Source organism: Hemicordylus capensis, chromosome 4, assembly GCF_027244095.1.
Source record: "Hemicordylus capensis ecotype Gifberg chromosome 4, rHemCap1.1.pri, whole genome shotgun sequence".
Lineage (NCBI taxonomy): Eukaryota > Metazoa > Chordata > Lepidosauria > Squamata > Cordylidae > Hemicordylus > Hemicordylus capensis.
In genome coordinates this window covers 202,448,073-202,469,328 of record NC_069660.1, presented here as the reverse complement: position 1 = coordinate 202,469,328, position 21,256 = coordinate 202,448,073, and the positions used below count along the sequence as shown (strand labels likewise).

Genomic DNA, 21,256 nt, shown 5'->3' with positions numbered 1-21,256 from the left:
GTTCAGTGGGAAGTTGGAACCACTCCCTGATAGGGATGTGCATGAACCTGTTTGGAGGCCCTTTTACAGGCCTTTTACAGGCCTCCAAACAGGTTTGGAAGACCGGTGGGTTCAGCCGGTTCGAAGGCAGGAAGGGTAACATTAAGGACTGGGGAGGGTGCACTTACCCCCCCACCACATTTTCCCCACTGGCACTCTCTTTAAAAATAGTCTGGCAGGGTGGCAGGGTGGCAATGGGGTACCTCCCTGCCGCCCCATTGCCTCTTCGGTCCAGAAGTGACTGGAAGTACCCGGCACTTGTGCACACATCGCTGAGTTGGTCCTGGAGTTGCCCAGGTTTTGGTGCTGGGTGATTTCAACATCCACTTTGGGACTGGCTTATTTGGTGTGACTCAGGAGTTCACAGCAGCCATGACAACTATAGGCCTATCCCAATTAGTTCTTGGACCCACGCATGTTGATGGTCACATGCTGGATTTGGTCTTTTGCTCGGATCAGGGAGGTGGAGTCTTCTGAAGTTTCCCCATTGTCGTGGACAGACCACTTCCTGATTAAGGTTGGTCTCACAGTCACATTTGACCCCTGCAGGGGTGCTGGGCCTATTAGAATGGTCCACCCACAAAGGCTCGGATCCAGTAGGATTCCAAAGGGTCTTGGAGGGTTTTGGAGTTGGTTCTGCTGGTGATTCTGTTGATGTTCTGCTGGTGATTCTGGTGGATACCTGGAATAGAGAACTTACAAGGGCAATAGACATGATAGCTCCTAATTGTCCTCTCTGACTCATGTCAAAATTAGCTCCATGGTATATGGAAGAGCTATGGGAGCTTAAGTGGCAAGGTAGACAGGAGTGCAAATGGAGGATGACTCATCTTGATAAGACATAGTGTAGAGCCCATTTGAAGGCCTATGCTGTGGCAATACATGCAGCAAGGAAGCAATTTCATTCTGTGTGTATTGTGCCTGCAAGTTCTCAACTAGCAGAGCTGTTCCAGATTGTTAGAGGTTCAAACCCCTAACTCAAGCCCCTTCTGTTTTAGATTTGTTTCCAGAAACAATGTCTCACTGTGACACATCCAATGAGTTCTTTGCAGATAGAATTTCTCGCATTTGTGCTGATCTGGACTCCAGTATTTCTGCAGGCCCAGTTAGCGGGGTGTCCAGCAATCTCTCTTGTGAGATTAGATTGGATCAATTTCAGTTTGTGACTTTTGAGGGCATGGACAAGCTGCTTGGAGCAGTACGGCCTACCACCTGTTCTTTGGATCCTTGCCCAGTATGACTGATTTTATCTTGCAGGGAGGTTGTTGGAGCTAGCCTAGCTGGTATTATTAATACCTCACTGAGGGATGGCAGGATGCCATCTTGTCTGAAGGACACGGAGGTTAGACCCCTTCTTAGGGGTGTGCAAATAGGTTCGACGTCAAACAGGCCAGGACCATGCAGAGGCCAAGTGAGCAGGCGCACATGCTCCATAATGGCCACCGGGCAGCCAGGTGAAGGCCGAAAACCAGCTGAAGAGAGGCCGAACCAGCCAAGGGGGACATGAGGAAGGCCAGCGGGGGGAGGGGGAACCTCTGCGGACACCCCCCACCGCCTCCAGGAACTCCCCCAAGGGAAGTAAAGGTAATTTTTTAAAAAACTAAAATGGTCCGCGAACCCCGCTGGACCGAACTGGACCGGAGTCGGGGTGTTTGAGGGGGTGCTGAACTGAACTGGCCTGGTTGGGTTTGAGGCCAGTCTGGCCTCAAACTGAACCAGGCCAGCCAGTTCCCTGCACATCCCTACCCCTTCTTAAGAAGCCCACTCTGGATCCCCTGGTAATGGATAATTATAGGCCAGTCTCCAACCCCCCCATGGTTGGGTAAGATGATTGACAGGATGGTGGCTGACCAGCTCCATTTCAAACTAGCTTTAGAGAAGCTATGGGGTTAAGACGGCCTTGGTCAGCCTTATGGATGACCTTTGCCAGGGAATTAACAGAGCGAGTGTGTCTCTGATGGTTCTTTTGGATCTCTCAGTGGCTTTCAATAACATAAACCATGGTATCCTTCTGGATCATCTGAGGGATTTGTGGATAGGAGGCACTGTTTTACAGTGGTTCTGCTCCTATGTCTTGGGTAGATATGAGATTGTGGCACTTGGTGACAGTTGCTCTCAATCACGCCCTCGATCTCAGACAGCAAGGAGGAAGGGGAAGCTGTCAACTTTTCAGCCAATGCCGGGGTGTCTGAGGGGCAGAGCCTGGCTGTCAGTTTCCAAGAAACGGCTGAGGCAGATGATTCAGAGCAGCCAAGCCCGATAAAGAAGAACTGTGTCCGAGCCGTATCTTGTTTCTGCAGCTCTGTTTGATACTGTGAACTTCCCTGCCAGGTGGCCAGATACTGACAGGGAGATACTATGTGGAGTCCGTCAGGGCTGCATTCTGTCACCAATGCCTTTTAGCAGCTACATGAAACCGCTGGGTGAAGTCATCAGTGGATTTGGTGCTGGGTGTTATCAGTATGCCGATGACACCCAAATCTATTTCTCCTTGTCATCATCGTATTAGACCCTTAAATGCCTGCCTACAGGCAACAATGGGCTGGATGAGGGATAATAAACTGAATCCAAGCAAGATGGAGGTGTTCATTGTTGGGGGCCATAATCTGCAAGATGGGATATAACTTCCTGTCCTCAATGAGATAACACTTCCCCAGAAAGAACAGGATTGTAGCTTGGGAGTGCTCTTGGACCCAGATCTCACCCGCTGGTTGAGACTGTGGCCAGGAGTTCTTTTTATCAGTTGTGATTTATTAGACAACTCTGCCTGTTTCTTAAAGAGAATGACCTCAAAACAGTGGTACACCAGTTGGTAACCTCCAGGCTGGGCTACTGCAATGCAGTTTATGTAGGGAGTATCTAGTTCAGAAACTTGTTAGTTCAAAATGCAGCAGCCACATTGGTCTCTGGGATGCCTTGGCGAGAACACATTATGCCTGTTCTTAAACAGTTGCACTGGCTGCCAATATGTTTCTGAGCAATGTACTAAGTGCTGGTTATGATCTTTAAAGCCCTGAACAGGAGAGAGCAAATATGGCATCCTGGAAGGAAGCACCTGACTAACCTTTCGGGTTTTTCTACTCCCGTTTGGTCTAATTATCTTCATATTATTATTTCTTGTTTACACAGTCAGACAGGTGTTATTGACTGGTTTGTTTTATCCAGACATCGAGTCCTTCCCAAGGACCTGGGATGGCTGAATTTTATTGTCAATTGTTATAGATATCGTCGCAGAATATAGACTGTTCCCAGTAAAGCTGCTTTTTGTAAATGGCTGATGGTGATTTCTGTGGCCCCTATGGTGTTGAGGTGCTCTTCAAGGTCTTTTGGAACTCCCTGGTCCTAGTCCAGCACTCTAACCGCTACACCACGCTGGCTCTCAATATGAAGATTGGAATGTGTGCAGAGCTCCCCCCCCCTTCGATGGGGGGAGGAGTCTGGGGAGATTCTAGGCTTGAGGAAGTCTGGAGGACTCTGGATGACCCCCCCCCCCGGGAGAGACCTTTCTGCTTTAAGCATCAGGCTGAACGGCAGAGGTTTCCACCAGCCTCGTTAAGGATGATCTTGCTACACGTACTCCTACTTATTTTCCTCTAATAAATCCCTGAGATGACTACGGCTGTGAGTTTGTCAGATCTATGGCTTTTTTATTGTTAATTTTTGCTTATTTTCTACTATCTTTTATTTTTGAATCTTTCTATGGACTTCGCTAGAGAGCTCAGCATTCCAATGCTATCAACTTTCAGTTTTACTCTTAAGAATTTTTTAAAATGTTTGAGGCTCCAGCAATTACTTATTTTATCTTGATCTCTAATCCACTTGTAGTATTCATTGGAGATGATTATGGATTTCATATTTTCTGAGAACCCCCCTTGAACTTTTCAGCAGGAATGTACGGCATCTGCAGTGGAGAAGAGGAATGGAGAAGAAGACTGGCTTGGAGAGAAAAACAGCTTTTTAATGGATCTTTTAAAAAAAAATTGTTTTGCAATGCCACATATTTACATATTTAACCAGCTTATGTTTTATTTATAAAGTCCTAGTTGGAAAGATCTAGTTTATCTGAATCTCAGGAGGATCTGCTTGCTGGGACTTTGAAAGATCTTCCTTGATTTATAGCTCCTTCTCTTTGCATGGCTGACAAAGTGTTTTACGGCTGGACAATTATCTTCCCATTGCTAACTATCTGAAGCTCTGATTGGGGAAATGAAAATGACTGGAGAGAACTCGCTGTTTTGACAGAGGAAGATTGTCTTTCCATGTTCTTTCTTTCTTTATCGGAATCAGGACTTTCCTCTCTTTTCTTTTGTTAGTTTAACACCACTGATGAAACTTCTATTTAATAGCTAGTGACCTTAATAGCAATTAATGTCAATCAACATTTCGTATCGGGACTCTGACTTTACTTTGAAGAATTCCTAAACTTGTTACTCAGCTGAGCTGGAGTGGTAGTGATTTATTACTCTTGTTCTTATCGAGTGTTGCAATCATGGTACTTTTTGTAAAATACAGGGAGGGGAAATTGGTAAAGGGGGGACTGTTAAGTCATGTTTTAATTTAAGATAATTTAAGAAGATTTCACTAAAATGGGTCTATTTTAATCTTATCTGAAAGTTTATTTGCCTTAGTTGTATGTCTTTTGGGTTTGTTTTATTAGAACTATTTGGCTTTTGGATAAGCGGCTATGGTGAGATTTATGCGGAAGGATTTTAACTGAAGGAATTTCACTTTATAGAAACTTGATAACCTTTTTTTCCAGGCATAGAAGTCAAAGTTCTGGCATTGTTTAGTCTTCCTCTTAACGAGAGAATGTCCCTGGACACTGTTTTTAAGATTTCATGTTAACTCTATGTTATGTGAGTTGCAGCTGAGATGTTTACCAGGTTTTTTTGTCTTGGTGCTGGGACGAATGAAATGCCCGACATTTTTAGTGGTGTATCTATCAGCATTTTATTTCTCCTTGCTATATTGTTAGTATAATGGAATTATCTTTTCTCTCTTACCTCTCTTTCCTTCTGAGCTTATGATATTAATACTGATTTTTTCTCTCTCTCTCTCCTTTCATCTCCTTTTGAGGCCTCCTTCTTGTGTGTGTGTGTGTGTGTGTGTGTATGTTTAGATATGTGATTTACTTAGGTTTTCATATACAGGTTTTAATTTTGAGTATAATTAAATAATATACCTTATTAATTGGCTTTTCAATGTATTCCCAGTGTTAATTGTTCCCCCTTTTTTCTTAACCATCGAGATGTAGGGAGCTCTATATAGGGTTTAATATTGAAATAACCTATTCAAAAATGAAGATTCTTTATGATATGCCCGAATGTTCTAATGACTAAAGGAATGGTCACATATCTTCATGGAAGAAATGATAATTTATGTGATTAATTTAGGGTTTCATTTATAGGTTTTAACTCTGAGTATAATTAAATATTATACCTCATTAATTGGCCTTAACTAAAACCCGATAGTTTTCATGGCTTAAGGAACTGCCACATATTTCTGTCTTTTGTTTCTTTTTGATTTTTCTTTCCTTTTTATGGAAGAAACAAGAATATATTAAAAATGGGGAAATTAGGTGAGAGTGGACCTCTAGAATTAACCTTTAGAAATAAGTGGCTGCAATACTGATAATATTTTTAAACTTAAGGAATAAGATCATTGGCTATATTCTATGATATGACATTATAGTTTTAAAAGGATTATATATCGCGATATTCTATTTGGAAAGTTCAGTGTTTTATTTATTTATTTATTTATTGGTATTTCTAAGTCTTAGTTTGAGCATTTTTGAACAATTAATTGAAGATAGCTTTAGTTTCTAATTGAAATCTAGTTTCAATTTTTCAGAAACATATCTTTATCATTCCCATTTCTTTCTTTATTATATCTCTTTTATTTTACTTCTCCTCTATGCGCTTTTATTGTTCGTTATGAAAACTTTATAATAGTAACTGTCGAATGAACTACTTGTTGTGATGCAAACAACTAGAAGTAAATTGAGAAGGACTATGTGTATGTATGAGGAAAGATCATAGTGTCATAGCTTAATAGTCTATTCTCCCAGTTGTGGGTTACAGAGATCAGAGCCGGCTGAAGTTAGTCTACCTCTTCATAAAAGAATATCTCTCCACTTATCTCTCCAGTTTGTTTGTTTGTTTGTTAGTTAAATGAAGAGGAGGACTATTGAAGGTTTAACTGATTTCTGTCATTTACTTTATTATGGCATTTTGTACACCTGTATGGGATAAGATGGAATTTTGATTATAGGATATTGGTGGATATGTGGTTTTGTGTTTACAACACATACACTTTTTCTGTTATGGCAGAACTAGTGTTTTTTCCATTTTCATCATCTTCTCCATTGATTAATCTTGTTCTTAATAGTTTAATTAAGTCCAGGGGGAGTGTTCTGTGAGAGGTTTAAATTTTCTCTCTCTCTTGATGATTAGATATAGGGGGTTTTTTTTTAGATCTACTCTCTTTTTCTTACCTTTACTCATTTAAGTATACTTAAATATTATTACTGTGTCTTTTTTCTTCTTGTTTTTAAAGCAGGGGATAAGCCATTGCTCTTATTCATGTATGACTATGTCAGTCTCAGAGTTGTAACCTGTTTTATTTCTATTACTAATAAAAGCAAAAATTCTTAAAAAAAAAAAAAAAAAAAGCCCTGAATGGCTCAGGTCCAGGTTGCCCGAGAGAGAGAAACCACCCAGAGACTGTAAAGTGCCCAGAGACTTGCGTTTGGGGTAGTATACAAATATGTTAAATAAATAAATAAAATAAAATAAATAACTCCACAGCCAATTGTACTGGTGAGAAAACCTCATCAAAACCTTCTCCTGATCTTTCCCCAACTTCTCTCCCCTTAATCTACATTCCTAGCGAAAGCAGAGGATGAGGATGGGGATGGGGCAAAAACAGCAGCAACAAAATTATGATTTGAAACATTTCCACCCTGTCCCTCCAGCATACTGCCACTGGAGGCAGCTAATAATAACAATAGTCAAGTGGCAAATTTTTTAAAAGGCAATTAAAAATATTAAAAACAAAGGAGACCCTTCATTTTGCACAGAGCATGGATTATTCTAACACTTGCACAATTTGAGAGTGGTTGTTTAGAATATTGCTCTCTTACCTGCCCTCCCCATTGTGCCCTGATCACCTGAAATTAAGGACTGAGCTTTAGCACTAATAGGCTCTCCATTGTCCCTTTTGCATTTTTTTTGTTAAGAAGCTAGAATAAATACCAAAAACATTACAGCTCACATAGTACATCATTTTTGTACATCATAAGTGTGTTCTTAAAGCTCCCCTTACCCACTGGTGACATTTCAGGCACTGAAGCAACATATGGTCCATCCAGGAACTTAGGTTCATTGTCATTGATATCTTGAATCTTGATGATAAATTCAGATTCTGGTTCCATCGGCCTGCCTGTCCGTCTATCCAGGGCTTGAGCCCTCAGGGTATACTGGGACCTCTCTTCTCGGTCTAATCTCTGAATGGCATGGATATCCCCAGTAGTGTCATCGATGGTAAACACAACACCAGCTCCTTCTCCTGACAGAATATATTTGATTGATCCATCTCCTCTGTCCATATCGGAATGGAGCTGCAAAAAGTAACCAGATGTGGTTGGGACTTTAGCACAAAGTATATGCAGGGAGCTGTTCAGGACACATTTGATTTTATGGTAGGGAAAGCCTACTAACTTAGATATTATCATGTCTATACAACTTCTTTTTATTGACAAGACACATTCTAATGCATATGCTATTCATAACAGAATCGGAGCTGCACTTCACACTTTACAGATGGGGTGAGGCTAGGGTAGAACTTCTACTGGTAGAAGTGGAATTTGCCACCGAGATTTTTCAGGTCAGCAGAAGCATCACTTTGGATTGTTGGTTGAGGGAGAAATTCATGACAAAGTTCAAAGATCTTCTGTTTTTATTGTTCTTGATCTCAACCCTTTGGATCAGGGATGTGGCTACCAGTATCCACCATGAGCATGGGCTGCCATGCTTCCAGGAGCCCTCAGGGCCCTGTCATCGACCAGGGCCCCTGCCAATGGCTGCCTTCACCCACCCCACCATTTGTTACTGCCACAGACAGGCCAGCCACCCTCCCACTCACCTGGCCTCCGCAGGCCTTGAAAAAAAGTTGCTGTTGCTGCACCACAAAGGGGGTGCCCAGTGCTAGTTGGCAACAACATTACAGGTATACCTCATCGTGGCCAGTGACAGTGCCTGCATAGGCCAGGCAGGTGGTGGTTTGTGGTAGGGATGTGCAGAACATTCTGTCAGTGGAACATTCTGACTTGAAACGGGTGTGTTTTGAGTGTTCTGAACTTGGAACAGAACACTCTTCAAATGACAGGCCAGTTCCAAGCTAAAAATGGAAGACCCCGTTTTGAGTTGGAACATTCTGAGTTGGAACATTCCATTGGTTCCAAGCACCATTTTGGACTCCAAAATGGCACTCTTCTGGCTTCTGCGCATATGCAGTCGCCATTTCCGTGGTCAGCACCACCATGCAAATGGCTAACATGAGTAGAGACCAGAAGAACACCATTTTGGAGTCCAAAATGGTGTCTGGAATGTTTTGACTCAGAATGGGGTCATTCAGTTGGAACAACTGGTCAACTGGTTCTGACTGGAACATTCTGCGTATTTGTGTTCTGCTCTGAGTTCAGAATGGAACACAAATATTGTTCTGTGCACATCCCTAGTATGTAGCGATGTGGCAGCAGCAACATTTTCCAGGGTCCGTGGAGGCCAGGTAAACAGGCGGGTGGTTAGTCAGTGGCAGCAGCAGACACAGAGGCCAGGTGGGTAGGCAGCTGGTTTGTGACAGCAGGTGAGCCGAGGCAGGTAGGGTGGGGCTGTGCCAGTGTGGGCCCAAAAGCTTGGACACAGACCACCACTCTTGTTACATCACTGTTTCGATACAGAGGCTGGATAAAATAAAGTGTAATTTACATATGATTGTTATGGAACTGCATGATGGAGCACACAGTTGCTGACATGATGAGGAAAGTTACTCAAAGAATAATTGGCTAACTTGTACTTTTGATTTCAATGGGATGACTTGAGTAATTTTTCTCATCCTGCCAGCCAGAAAGTTTAGTAATTCAAAAAATCTGGATTTCCAAGGGTTAGGTGCTATTCATTATATTTGTGAATGAAGTGTAGAAGAACTACTACTACTACTACTACTACTACTACTACTACTACTATTTATATACCGCTTTTCAACCAAAGTTTACAAAGTGATTTACATAGATAGATAGATAGATAGATAGATAGATAAGATAGTTCCCTGTCCCCAAAGGACTCAGTTTAAAAAGAAAACCAAGATAGACACCAACAGCAGCCACAGTAGGGATGCTGTGCTGGGGTTGGACAGGGCCAGCTGCTCTCCCCCTGCTAAATATAAGAGAATCACCACTTTAAGAGGTGCCTCTTAAAAGTTAGCAGGGATTAAGAGTTGGAAGAGAATGATTCCTTTTTAAAAACTTGCTAGTTTACGTAACTAGTCTATATTATCAAGTGAAACAAAGCCTAAGTACGTATAATTGTTTTGCTCACATGCATGGAACAGCTTTTCACCTATGCCACTCCCTCCTCTTGTTTTTTCCAGATTGCCCAAGTGTCTCTGTCTACTTTAGTTGGCAAGCTCTGTGAAGCATGGATCTGTCTTCTTAGTTTATATTTAAACCACCAAGTACATAGATGGTGTTGTATCTGTCAAAACCAATTTCAAACATTCTATACCATCCTTGCAACTTCCTGCCATACTGTAGTATACTCATGAACAGAACTCAGGGGCTGGCTTGGTTTTATGGAGCAATTTTTTTAAAAAAAACAAAACCCAAGCAATCTGAGGTACAGTTTAAAGGGGGCTTTTCATTGATATCACCAAGAGCAGGGGACACATTTAGTGAATGGTTATTATTCACTACTATGGGGGAAGTAAAGTGCTGCAGTTGGGGATCACATTGTGGTGGGGTCCAAACCTGTTTCTGTGTGACCTGGCTACCATTCCTTCCCCTACTGAAGGCAGCTCTAGGATTTTGGGAGAGGGGAAATTGTTTTCTGTCACTCTCTCCACAAAGATGGGGAAGAAAGTAATTGGAATGGAGAGAATGAACTTTCATTATTTTGATGGTCTGGAGTCAGTCAGGGGAATAAAAGACCAAGTCTGGAAAATGAAGTCTTGCCTTACTCCATACTCTTTCCATTACCTGGTGGGTGGGAGAGTGATTAGTAGGAGTGGAGAAGCAGAGGACTGGGAGTTAGGGAAATGACTGAAAATTCTCATTCCCCTACCCATTTCCCCAACCTATAAAACTTGATAGGCTTTAGCTAGCTAATAATTGTGAATCATTCAGGGACTTGCATATGGGACAGTATTAAAATTTTAAATATAATAAAATGATTTACTACTACTACTACTACACTCATTTTTAAAGAAGGTACTAATAGGCTTGTATTTTTCATACAATAATAAGCAACTGCTTCTTTGCATATTTTAGATGGCTCCCCTACCCAAAATTAATATTTCATTATTAACCTAAGTTTAAAATCTAAAGAAGGAAAGCACAGCCTTATGGCAGTGAGTTGATGTCATAGGAATTTATGAAGACTATGGAAGAAGAAAAAATGCAGCTTAATGATCAGGAAATGAGAAAGTTATAACCTAGTCATTGTGAAAGAGCAGGCCAAGGTAAGCAGCTTGGAACATCTGAATATGCACGCCAGTTACAGCTGCTACAGACGATAATGCTTCCTAGAATATTAAAGGGAATTAGCGAATTAACGCACTGCATGGTGACTAATTAGTTCTGAGCAGGCATTGATAATTTGGGAGACAACAGAACATAGACAAGCAAAATGCAGTATCAATTATCTTTTACAAAAGGCAAGAAGAATGGTTCAATTAGTTACAAGTCTGTTAAACACTTTTGCCTTGTGAAATAATTGAAAAATATTAAGAGGAAAATCACTTGGGGCTTGATCAAATGGCTTATGGAACTACAAGTAGCAACAGCAATACAAGTTTAGAAAGATTACCTCCCCATAAAATCTGCCATTTAAAAAAACAACCATATGTGCAAAGATGGGGAGAAAAACCTAGAACGAAAAATCCTTGGAGTCAAAAAAGTCCACTCCTGCACATATTTACTCAGAAGTAATTTCTCCTGAGGTCAATAGAATTATTTCCATCAATAAGTCTGTTTAGGATTGTAGCAGTAGTGTTCTTGAATAATGAAGCAAAACACTAATTACCAGTTTAAAAACTTCAGAATGCCATTGCAACATCCTGTCCCACTCCAGCAGATCCAGGCCAAATGAGAGGAAAACATCATATGGCTTCTTCCAACACCCCAGACCAGTGCTCTCTGTAGCAGGGATTCTCAGATGCTGTTGACTATAACTTCTGTCATCCTCAGCTGCAATGGCCTTTGACTGAGGATTATGGGAGTTGCAGTCAACAACATCTAGGAATCTCTGTTACAGGGAACACTGCCTAGGAAGGATGCCACTGGTATGGGAAAGAGTAGTATTGTGGGCTCTTTCCACACATCTTACATCTTTCGATATTATCAGTGTTGCACAGCAGGGGGACACACTCACACTCTCTCTATCTCTTAAACACATTTGTGTCCTACCCTTCCCCAAAAGAAGAAATAGAAATCAATCAAATAAATAAATAAATAAAAGAACTCAAAGAAGCAGATGAGGGAGCTCTTCTGTTTTTCTCTCAGTAAGATATATTAAGATATACCAGGCCTACTCAACTTAGGGCCGCCCCCCAGCAGTTTTTGGACTACAACTGCCATAATCCCCAGCCACAGTGTCCAATAGCCAGGTATTATGGGAGTTGTAGGCAGGAGGGCTGAAGCTGAGCAGCCTTATAGCAGCACTATACGCCATGCACTTCAGCTATTCCTATGCTTTTAAGATAATTTCAGAAGAGCCCACCAAGGTGAAATCACATGGGCGGCCACTTACAATATGGTAGTCACTTAAAATACTAACACAGCAGTGGCTCTGTGACATGGAGAGCTGGTCATTTGTGGCCTCCAGTCCTTCAGCAAGCCAACTGTTGCCATATTTGGAAATTTTGATAGTGGGAATAGTAATGCTCAGCCTACTACTTGATAATAATGTCCATTGATAGTAATGCTCAGCCCACCACTTGGCTGGTGATCACAGATGACTAGCTTTCCTTACAGTAAGAGCTGCCATGAAAGTCAGTTTTTAAGGTCCAATTCCTTTTTAACCTACTTTCCTTAAGGAAAGTAAGTTTATGAGATAACCCCGCATTCTGTCTGTGCATCTGTTTTGTTTGTCCCCTGCTATCAACTTTGCAATGCCTGGACTAATTTGAACCAAATTTGGTACAGTTGTAGGGACACCCCAATGGCGTAGTTTGTGATGATGTTATCCACCCTGATTCAAAATGGTGGATGCATATACGTTTAGGCACAAGTGGGCTAACTTGTGAACTGCCTAACCGATTTGAGACAAATTTGCTACAGCTGTAGGGACACCTCAATGACGTAGTTTGTGATGATGTCATGTACCTCAATTCAAGATGGCGGATGTGTGAATGTTTAAGGCTGAAGTGGGCTAACTTGTGAGGATAGTAATTATCAATTAAGATTACAGAAATCCCTCACCAACTGTGAGGGTTCCATTCTGAGAAAATCTCACAGTTGGCGAATTTGCGGTTGGTGAGCCATTGAGATCAATAGCAAATGAGGGTTGGGGAATCGTGGACATGATTCAGTTAAAAATATAGTAAAAATTAGGAAAAAATCCCTGAAAATCATCCCCTGACCTCCCAAAATCATGAAAAAACTCAAAATTGCCAAAAACCCTCACCAATTGGGTCGCAGTTGGTGAGACCTGCCACAATTTCCCAGTCATGGATACTCAAAACCGTGAATGGGAAACCTGTGATTGGCGAGGGATGACTGTATAGTGAAAAGAAAGTAGGCAGATTAGTTCTTACCAGAACAACTTGTAATAGTATATCAGTGCTATTGATAAGCCTCAAGTCTCTAAGGAGGAACAGATCACACTGCTATTTCCCATGGTCGCAGCCAGGGAGTTGTCCCAGACAGGAGCAACTCATCCTAAGGAGCTGGGGGATGCTGAACAAGTTGCAGCTGCCTATGGTTCCCAGCAGCAACATTGCTCCTCTCCTTCTCATTCCACCCTGTCCTGGAGTTAACAAGAACTGTGCTGCTTGCAGGCTAACCATTCATCAGGTAGAGCCATGTGGGCTGATTCATAATTGATTAATCATTGACCTGCAGAGTTCTACCTGATCAATGGCCAGCCTGCCAGCAGTGCAGCTCTTGTTAACTTGGGGGTGGAGCAGAATAAGAGAGAGAGAGAGAGAGAGAGAGAGAGAAGAGCAAAGGAGCTTTTGGAACCAGAGGCAACTGTATCTTGATTGGCACACACACACACACACACACACACACACCCCAGCTCAGTAGGCCAAGCTACTCCCGATACTCCTAGAAGTATAGTTTCACTCTTAGTCACTATCAGCAGTAAAAGAAGCTTTGAGAACTGGATAACGGTATTCCACACCCTCTCCTGAATATGCAGGGGCGGAAGCAGCACTCTGGCCGGGGGGTGGGGTGGGGAGACATATACCCACTTGCTCTTTTTCATATGATGGCTGGCTGGTTGTGGGGTCTTGGCCAAACTGGCCCATAATCAGTTGAAAATGTTTTGCACAGTTACTAAGCAACTTTGAAATGCTTCTACTCACATCCCAGGAACAAAGTCTGGGCATCTACTGAATCAACCTGTAGTGATAAGTGTGCATGTTTGTGTGTGTGTTCTGAGCTATACAAAGAAGACAAAATAATGATGGGGTCCATTTTAGAATTCTGTGAGCTCCAATTTGATCCCTATCCAGTTAACTGACTTGATAGTTTGGATGCTGGCTTTTGCCAATTTGTGTGTGAGCATTGTCAATTTGTGTGTGGGCATGTGGTTGCTAAGAGTCGACACTGACTTGATGGCACTTAATCAATCAATCAATCAATCAATCAATCAATGCTGAGAGTGAGGACAGAACTGATGCTCAGTTCCCTACATCCCATAAAATAATAAGCCATAGCATTTTCTACTGCATATATCTTTAGTATATAGCATGCTGTCCAAAATGCATGAAATCTGGAGATTGCAAGGTAAATTAATCCCAACGGTACATTTATGAAACACAGTTTGCCAAGGAGACAACATGCTTAAAAATGGAAAGGAAACCTAGGCTATGAAATACTATTGCTTAAAAAATGTTGGTACAGCCACATCTCTTGGGACATTTATGATTAAATTAGAAATGGTAGTACAAAAGTGGGATCCCCCCACTCCCAATTCATAAACAAACGGACTGTGTCATACCACTCATCTGATCAATCTTAAATTCCAACAAGGAATCAAATTCTCACTTTCTTTGTGTCAGTGAGGCTTCATTGACTGCAGGACATGAATGCCAAGACATGCCAAGCAGAAGACCTAACCTTATGACTCAATGAATCTTTGGGGAATGTTGTTCTTTTCAACCTGTCAGCATCCTGCTTTTGGCCTACATCAACTCTGCTCCTGCTTTTATTGAATTCAGAAGACTTTGTGTAGGTCATACGCTGAATCAGCAATACTGCAGCTGTGCCTGAGGAAACACATCACAAAACTCCATATATTTCTGTTTAGCTAAGGAATCTCTTCTAAGCTCATTGCCAGCAATGTGTTCCCCTGGAATGGATCAAAAGATGACTAAAATGTTGAAATAACAATGTAGAATCAGCATTTTTATGCTGCAATCAAGGTAGTATCACAATCTGAGATCTGTATTCCAAAGAAGAAAATTCTGTTGAGTTCAGGCAATATGAGTTCAGACTTTTATCTGCCTTCTTTCTCAACAGATATGCTGCTTATGAAAATGTCAGGTTGGATTCTCTTTCTATAATACTCCACATTTGCAGTATGAATTTCGTGCACAATTGGGGCCAGTGTGCATTTGGCTAAGTACTTAAATGATCTGGAGCATGGGCCCAAATCCATCCCCCACTGATAATTAAACCTAACCAAGTGCCGCCCCCGAACAATGGCATATGTTTTTTAAAAGCCTCTAACAATATAATATAGGCAAAGGTGCACCTAGGTAATTTTGGAGCCTGGACATAAAGGCCTTTGGAAGCCCCCTGCAAATTAAGCATCGCCATGCTCCGTCAGGCGACCACACCACCCAGGATAGACTAAAGAGGATTTGAGGGGCCACAAGTGCTGTGGAGGCCCTGGACTTTGGCCCTGAAGTCCAGGGGTAAGAACGCCTCTGAATATAGGAGGGAGATGGCTGATAAGATTCAAGGCTCTGAGCAATTGACTGGGGGCCCATGCCCCATAGGGCACCCCATAATGATGCCCCTGCTGTGCATTCTGTTCGACACTTTCCAAATGCATATTTTTGCTTTTCATTAAAAAATCAAATCAAATCCAGAAACCTTCAGTAATGAAAGCTCAGATCCTAAACTGATGCTTAATTAGAACAGTGAACAGCCAAGCAGAGCTGGCTATAAGGCTCAAATCTTAAAACTGAACATCTGGGCCAGAATAGTAAATACAACAGAAGACCAGGTGAGAGGGACAGGTGGGGGGCTGCCTACTTGTCTTATATTTAGAGTTGTCATTTTCTTTCCTAACAGAACCTACAGTAACTTGAACCAAGCCATGGTTAGGTACACTAGTGGAGGGAGGCCAGCGGTGGCCTGTGTCCGACCATGGCGGCGGCCCCACTTGCCCCGCCCCCTACGTCTGATGTCAGATGTGGGTGGTTAGCCACACCCATGTCTGATGTCAGACATGGGAGGCATGGTCCAGCTCCCGAACGGGACCGTGCAGCCCTGTTTGGGAGTTTGATCGAGGCCAGCGCTGTGTTTGTAGCGTGGCCAGGAGCAGCTCTCCCTGGCAGGGAGAGCCGCTCCTGGGTGCGTTGTGAACGCAGCACTCACCATCTAACTACCGAACAGGGCCCCGTGGCCCCGTTTGGGAGCTAAACCATGGCCTCCCGCATCTGATGTCAGATGTGGGGGGGCGTGTCTGGACCGTGAGCTGCGGCCCCTGAGGGTTCTTTGAACCCAGTCGCCCAATGGTGGCTATGCCCCGGTTAGGTACTAGAACTTTTGCACTCTCCCTCTCCTATGCTGGGCCTGAGTGTATATGCAAAGCTGCCTACATGTTCCTATTTTCTCATTCACTTGAAAAGGAAAATAGGGACATGATGACAGGTATGTATATGGGAAGTGGGGTAGTTCTAGCACCACAGCCCCCGTCCCCCTGAACAGGACTGTGCCCACAGCCTGTAACACCTCTGACTCCTTGGGATGTTCTCTTTCCTGATGGATGTGTCACTCCTTGTCTGGCACCTCCGGGGCCTCACCATCATCCCCTACCTGTTTAAATAACCCTTGACAAGGCCGGCAATCATGCTGATGAGATGACTTCTGTTTTGCATGAGCCTGTCCTGAAGAATCCTGCTTTCCTTCCTACCCTTCTTGTCTGTGGTTGGCAGCAGCATGTTGAGTTTAGAAGGCCCTGCTCTCACTTTCCCACTGTGCTGGAAGCAGCAGAGGGCGGCCACACTGTCCATGAGTGAAGCCTCACCCGCCTAGTCAACAACTCCTGATCCCTCCACACAGAGGGAAAAGGTTGCCCTTCAGGCATCTCCTTAAGTTCAATTATGTCATCAGGAGCACAATGTGATCTGGACTTCAGAATGGGCCCAGAATTATAAGACTTATTTTCTGATATTTTCAAAAATATATTGCATTAGCTATTCCAAATCAAGATGGGTTTTCTTTTCACCAATCACCAATAACAATTCATATTTTTAAAAGGAAGCTTCCTTTACTTTCTGCTTTCTAATTGAGCAACTTTCCATCAAGAAGGCAGGAACTGAATTTTTGGTGGAGGACATTATTATAGCTTTGTGTATTGATTCACAATAATTAAATCTTTATCTTTTTTAGGATGGTTTGACCCAATCGTCTAGAAAGAAAAAGCTTGCTGGACATTCTCTAATGTTGATATGCACTTTGAAAGTAGTACTTCTGATGCAGTCAAACAAATTACTGTAAAATACATTAACCATTCATGTTTTTAATGGTGTTTGGCACCCTCTTATTCCCCTGCTTGCTGCTGTTTCTGTGCCATTTCCCTTCTTCTGCTTTCTCCCTACAATCCTCAGACTAATCTGCCTACACTGCCATTTAATATGATTGGCTGTGGCAACTCACATGATTTTGTTTATTAGCGTCCATGAGAGCATCACATCAGATGTAGCATCACGGTATAATTGAAAAAATCATGTGGCTTGCCACAGCCAATATGATTAAATTGTGCTGTGGGTAAATTGAGGCCAAGGACTCGTGAGGGCAAAGAAAATGAAAAATGGTGCTGAGAAGAACAGCAATGAAACAATATCAATGTGTTTGCAACAACAGCTGAGAATGGGATGGGCTTTTTGACATAATTAACCTGATGCAAGTTTTTTGTCTAGTAGTATTGTTTCAGTAGTTTTTGTCTCAGCCACATTCAAGAAGTACTGAAGCTTTTAAGGTCAAATTCAGGCACTTCTCTTCAGAACTGAGAGTCCCAACAGAATAAAAATTGGATAAGCATGCTCCTCAATATTAGCATATATTTTTATTTGCATGGGCAGGTATTGCTGCAAAAATGGCCAAAAAATGCTATGTTTGCAAAAATAAATCCATGCATGCTTATCTTCAAAACTGCTTATTACAGCAATTTTGACATCATGCACGTGTCCATCTGTGATTTTTTTCAAATGAGAAAAAATAAATATATGTATATTTATGCCTTTATATATACAGTACTGTATTTTAGGTGGTATAGATGCTACACCTCACTGAATCAAATAATCAATGTTGAGTTTCTGCCCTAGAAAAGAACTGTATTTAAAATCAATGACATCATTTTGTGAATAATATGGGGGCAGGATACGATCCATTAAGAAATATGATAAAACTTTTCTTGTTCTGCTGTGATGTATTAAAACTGTTTGTTTTTTAACCTAGCCAGCTACTGAGTTGATACTGAATGAAGGACTTCACTAAATATATTTTACAGTATATGAGTTTAATTCCAGAAATAATGGCTCAATCTCAAGTGGTCTCTCGTACTTGCTAAGCATGGTCATATGTGATCTTGAAAAACACAGTCACCTAGTAGATTTATGCATGATGCAAAATTGTGCAATTGTGATCAGCTGATTTGCACCTTAGGAGTATTTTAAAAAATAATTTCCATTTCGTTGCACACTTCTTCAACTCCCAGTAAAAGTGAGGTAGCAGGACGTGAGTGTGCACCCTGCCCCACTACCCAGTTGTGTGAATACTTGGGCTGCCTGCAGTCTGAGCATCCACAGAGCTGGGTAGCTAGAGCACCCAGCAGTGGAGAAATCCCCCAATGCACCACACTCCTTACGCAATGCATTGTGGGATGCCAGAGGACTTCCTCCTTTGGCTCCTGGTCTTCCCCATGGTACTCAGACGAACTGTGGGAGCTAGGGGTGTGCACGGAACCGCCAAACTGTGGTCTGGCACAGGGGTGGGGGGGTTGCTTTAAGAGCAGGGGGAGGTTTTACTTACCCCTCCCGCCACTTTCCTGCTCTAGCGCCCGTAATTTTAGTAGTAATTGGGGCGGCAGGATACCTTCCTGCCGCCCCATCCCCCATTTTGCTATGAAAAGCTCCCAGGAGTCCTCTGTGCACGCGCACGTTGTGCGCGTGCTTCACATCTCTGTGACGTGCACACACACGCAGAGGACTCCTGGGAGCTTTTCATAGCAAAAAGGGGGGAGGGGCGGCAGGGAGGTATCCTGCTGCCCCAATTACTACTAAAATTATGGGCGCCAGAGTGGGAAAGCGGCGGGAGCGGTAAGTAAACCATCCCCCCGCTCATAAAGCAACCCCCCCCACACGAACTGAACCGCCCAGGTCCGGACCGGTCCGGAGGCCTTTAGAATGGCCTCCGGACCAGTCCGGGCACATCCCTAGTGGGAGCTGAAGCGGCGAGGTAGACGACTAGAGAGCAAGTGGAGGAAGTCTTGGCACAAATCTGATAGATTGCAACACAGAGCTCATTTGAGGATCTATGCTCGGGCAGTGCAGATGGCAAAGAAGCGGTTCTTCTCTGCCTGCATTGCTTCTGCAAATTCACATCCAGCTGAGTTGTTTAAGGCTAGTTCATGCCCCCTCTGCCTTGAATTTGAATTTGAAACCATCTGTCACTCGCTGTGATGTGTTTAACAACTTTTTTGCAGATAAAATATCTTGTATTCATGCTGAACTAGACTCCACAGTTATGGCAGAGTCTATTATAGAGGTGCCCAGCAACTCCTCTTGTAGGATTGAATTGGATCATTTCCAGTTTGTTACTTCTGACGACATGGACAAACTGGTTTGGACTATACGCCCTACCACCTGCTCTCTTGACCCTTGCCCAACTTGGCTTATTTCACCTGAGAGTCATATTAAGGAGAGGAGAGCTGGTCTTGTGGTAGCAAGCATGACTTGTCCCCATAGCTAAGCAGGGTCTGCCCTGGTTGCATATGAATGGGAGACTTGATGTGTGAGCACTGCAAGATATTCCCTTCAGGGGATGAAGCCACTCTGGGAAGAACAGAAGGTTTCAAGTTCCCTCCCTGGCTTCTCCAAGATAGGGCTGAGAGAGATTCCTGCCTGCAACCTTGGAGAAGCCGCTGCCAGTCTGTGAAGACAATACTGAGCTAATAGACCAATGGTCTTACTCAGTATATGGCAGTTTCCTATGTTCCTATGTATCAGAGAGGGTCTGGTAAATATCATAAATGCTTTGCTGAGGGAGGGAAGGATGCCTCCTTGTCTTAAGGAGGCTACTATTAGACCTTATTTGAAGAAACCTGCTTTGGATCCCTCAGAGTTAGCTAATTACAGGCCTGTCTCTAATCTTCCTTGGTTGGGTAAGGTGATTGAATGAGTGGTTGTTTCTCAGCTCCAGGCAGTTTTGGATGACACAGATTATTTAGATCCTTTCCAGTCTGGCTTTCGAGTGGGCTATGGGGTTGAGACGAACTTGGTTGGCCTGATGGATGATCTCCAATTGGCGATCAACAGCGTTTGTGACTTTGCTGATCCTTTTGGATCTTTTGGTGGCTTTCAATACCATTGACCATGGTATCCTGCTGGGTCACTTGAAGGAGGTGGGATCAGGTAGCACTGTTTTACAGTGGCTCTGTTCCTACCTCTCTGGCAGATTCCAGATGGTGTCACTTGGAGACTATTGCTCTGAAAAGTGAGAGCTGAAATGTAGGGTTCCACAAGGCTCCATACTGTCTCCAATGCTTTTTAACAGCTACATGAAACCGCTGGGACAGATCATCAGGAAGTTTGGTCTGGGATGCTATCAATATGCTGATGACATACAGATCTATTTCTCCATACCAACTGCATCAGGAAATGGCATGACTCCCCTAGGTGCCTGCCTGGAGGCAATATTGGGCTGGACGAGGGAGAATAGACTGAAGTTAAATCCAAACAAGATGGAGGTACTGTCTCTAGGGGGTCGGGATCCGAGAGATGGTTTAGATCTGCCTGTTCTGGAAGGGATCGCACTCCCCCTAAAAGTTCAGGTTTGTAGTCTGAGAGTGCTCCTGGATCCCAAACTCTCAACCCTCAGGTTGAGGCTGTGGCCAGGAGTGCTTTCTATCAGCTTCGGCTGATATGCCAGATACATCCATTCTTGGAGACTAGTGACCTTAAAATGGTGGTACATATGCTGGTAACCTCTAGACTTGAAGACTGTAATACACTCTACGTGGGGCTGCCTTTGTACGTAGTTCGGAAACTACAATTGGTACAGAATACGGCAGCCCGACTGGTCTCTGAGTTTACCCGAAGGGACCATATAACACTGATTCTAAAAGAACTGCACTGGCGGCTGATAGGTTTCCGAATGAGATACAAAGTGCTAGTTATTACCTATAAGGCCCTTAACGGCTTAGGTTCAGGGTATTTAAAAGAGCATTTTCTCTGTCGTGAACCCTGTTGCCTATTAAGGTTATCTGGAGAGGTCTGATTACGGGTGCCGCAAACCCGTTTGGTGGCAACTCGGGACCGGGTC

General features: G+C 43.1%; 1 protein-coding gene across 9 annotated transcripts in view; it reads right to left on the bottom strand.

Annotated features, from left to right (window-relative positions):
* The window catches only part of CDH20 (cadherin 20), a 278,191-nt gene that overhangs the window by 58,977 nt on the left and 197,958 nt on the right, over positions 1 to 21,256 (bottom strand). For 8 of the 9 annotated variants that reach the window (XM_053248507.1, XM_053248506.1, XM_053248512.1 and 5 more), the window contains one exon: positions 7,363 to 7,657. The exons of the other annotated variant lie outside the window; for it this stretch is intronic. In XM_053248507.1, coding sequence (XP_053104482.1) covers positions 7,363 to 7,657 — 295 coding nt within the window. The remainder of the gene's footprint in view (positions 1 to 7,362; positions 7,658 to 21,256) is intronic. 9 annotated transcript variants of the gene reach the window in all.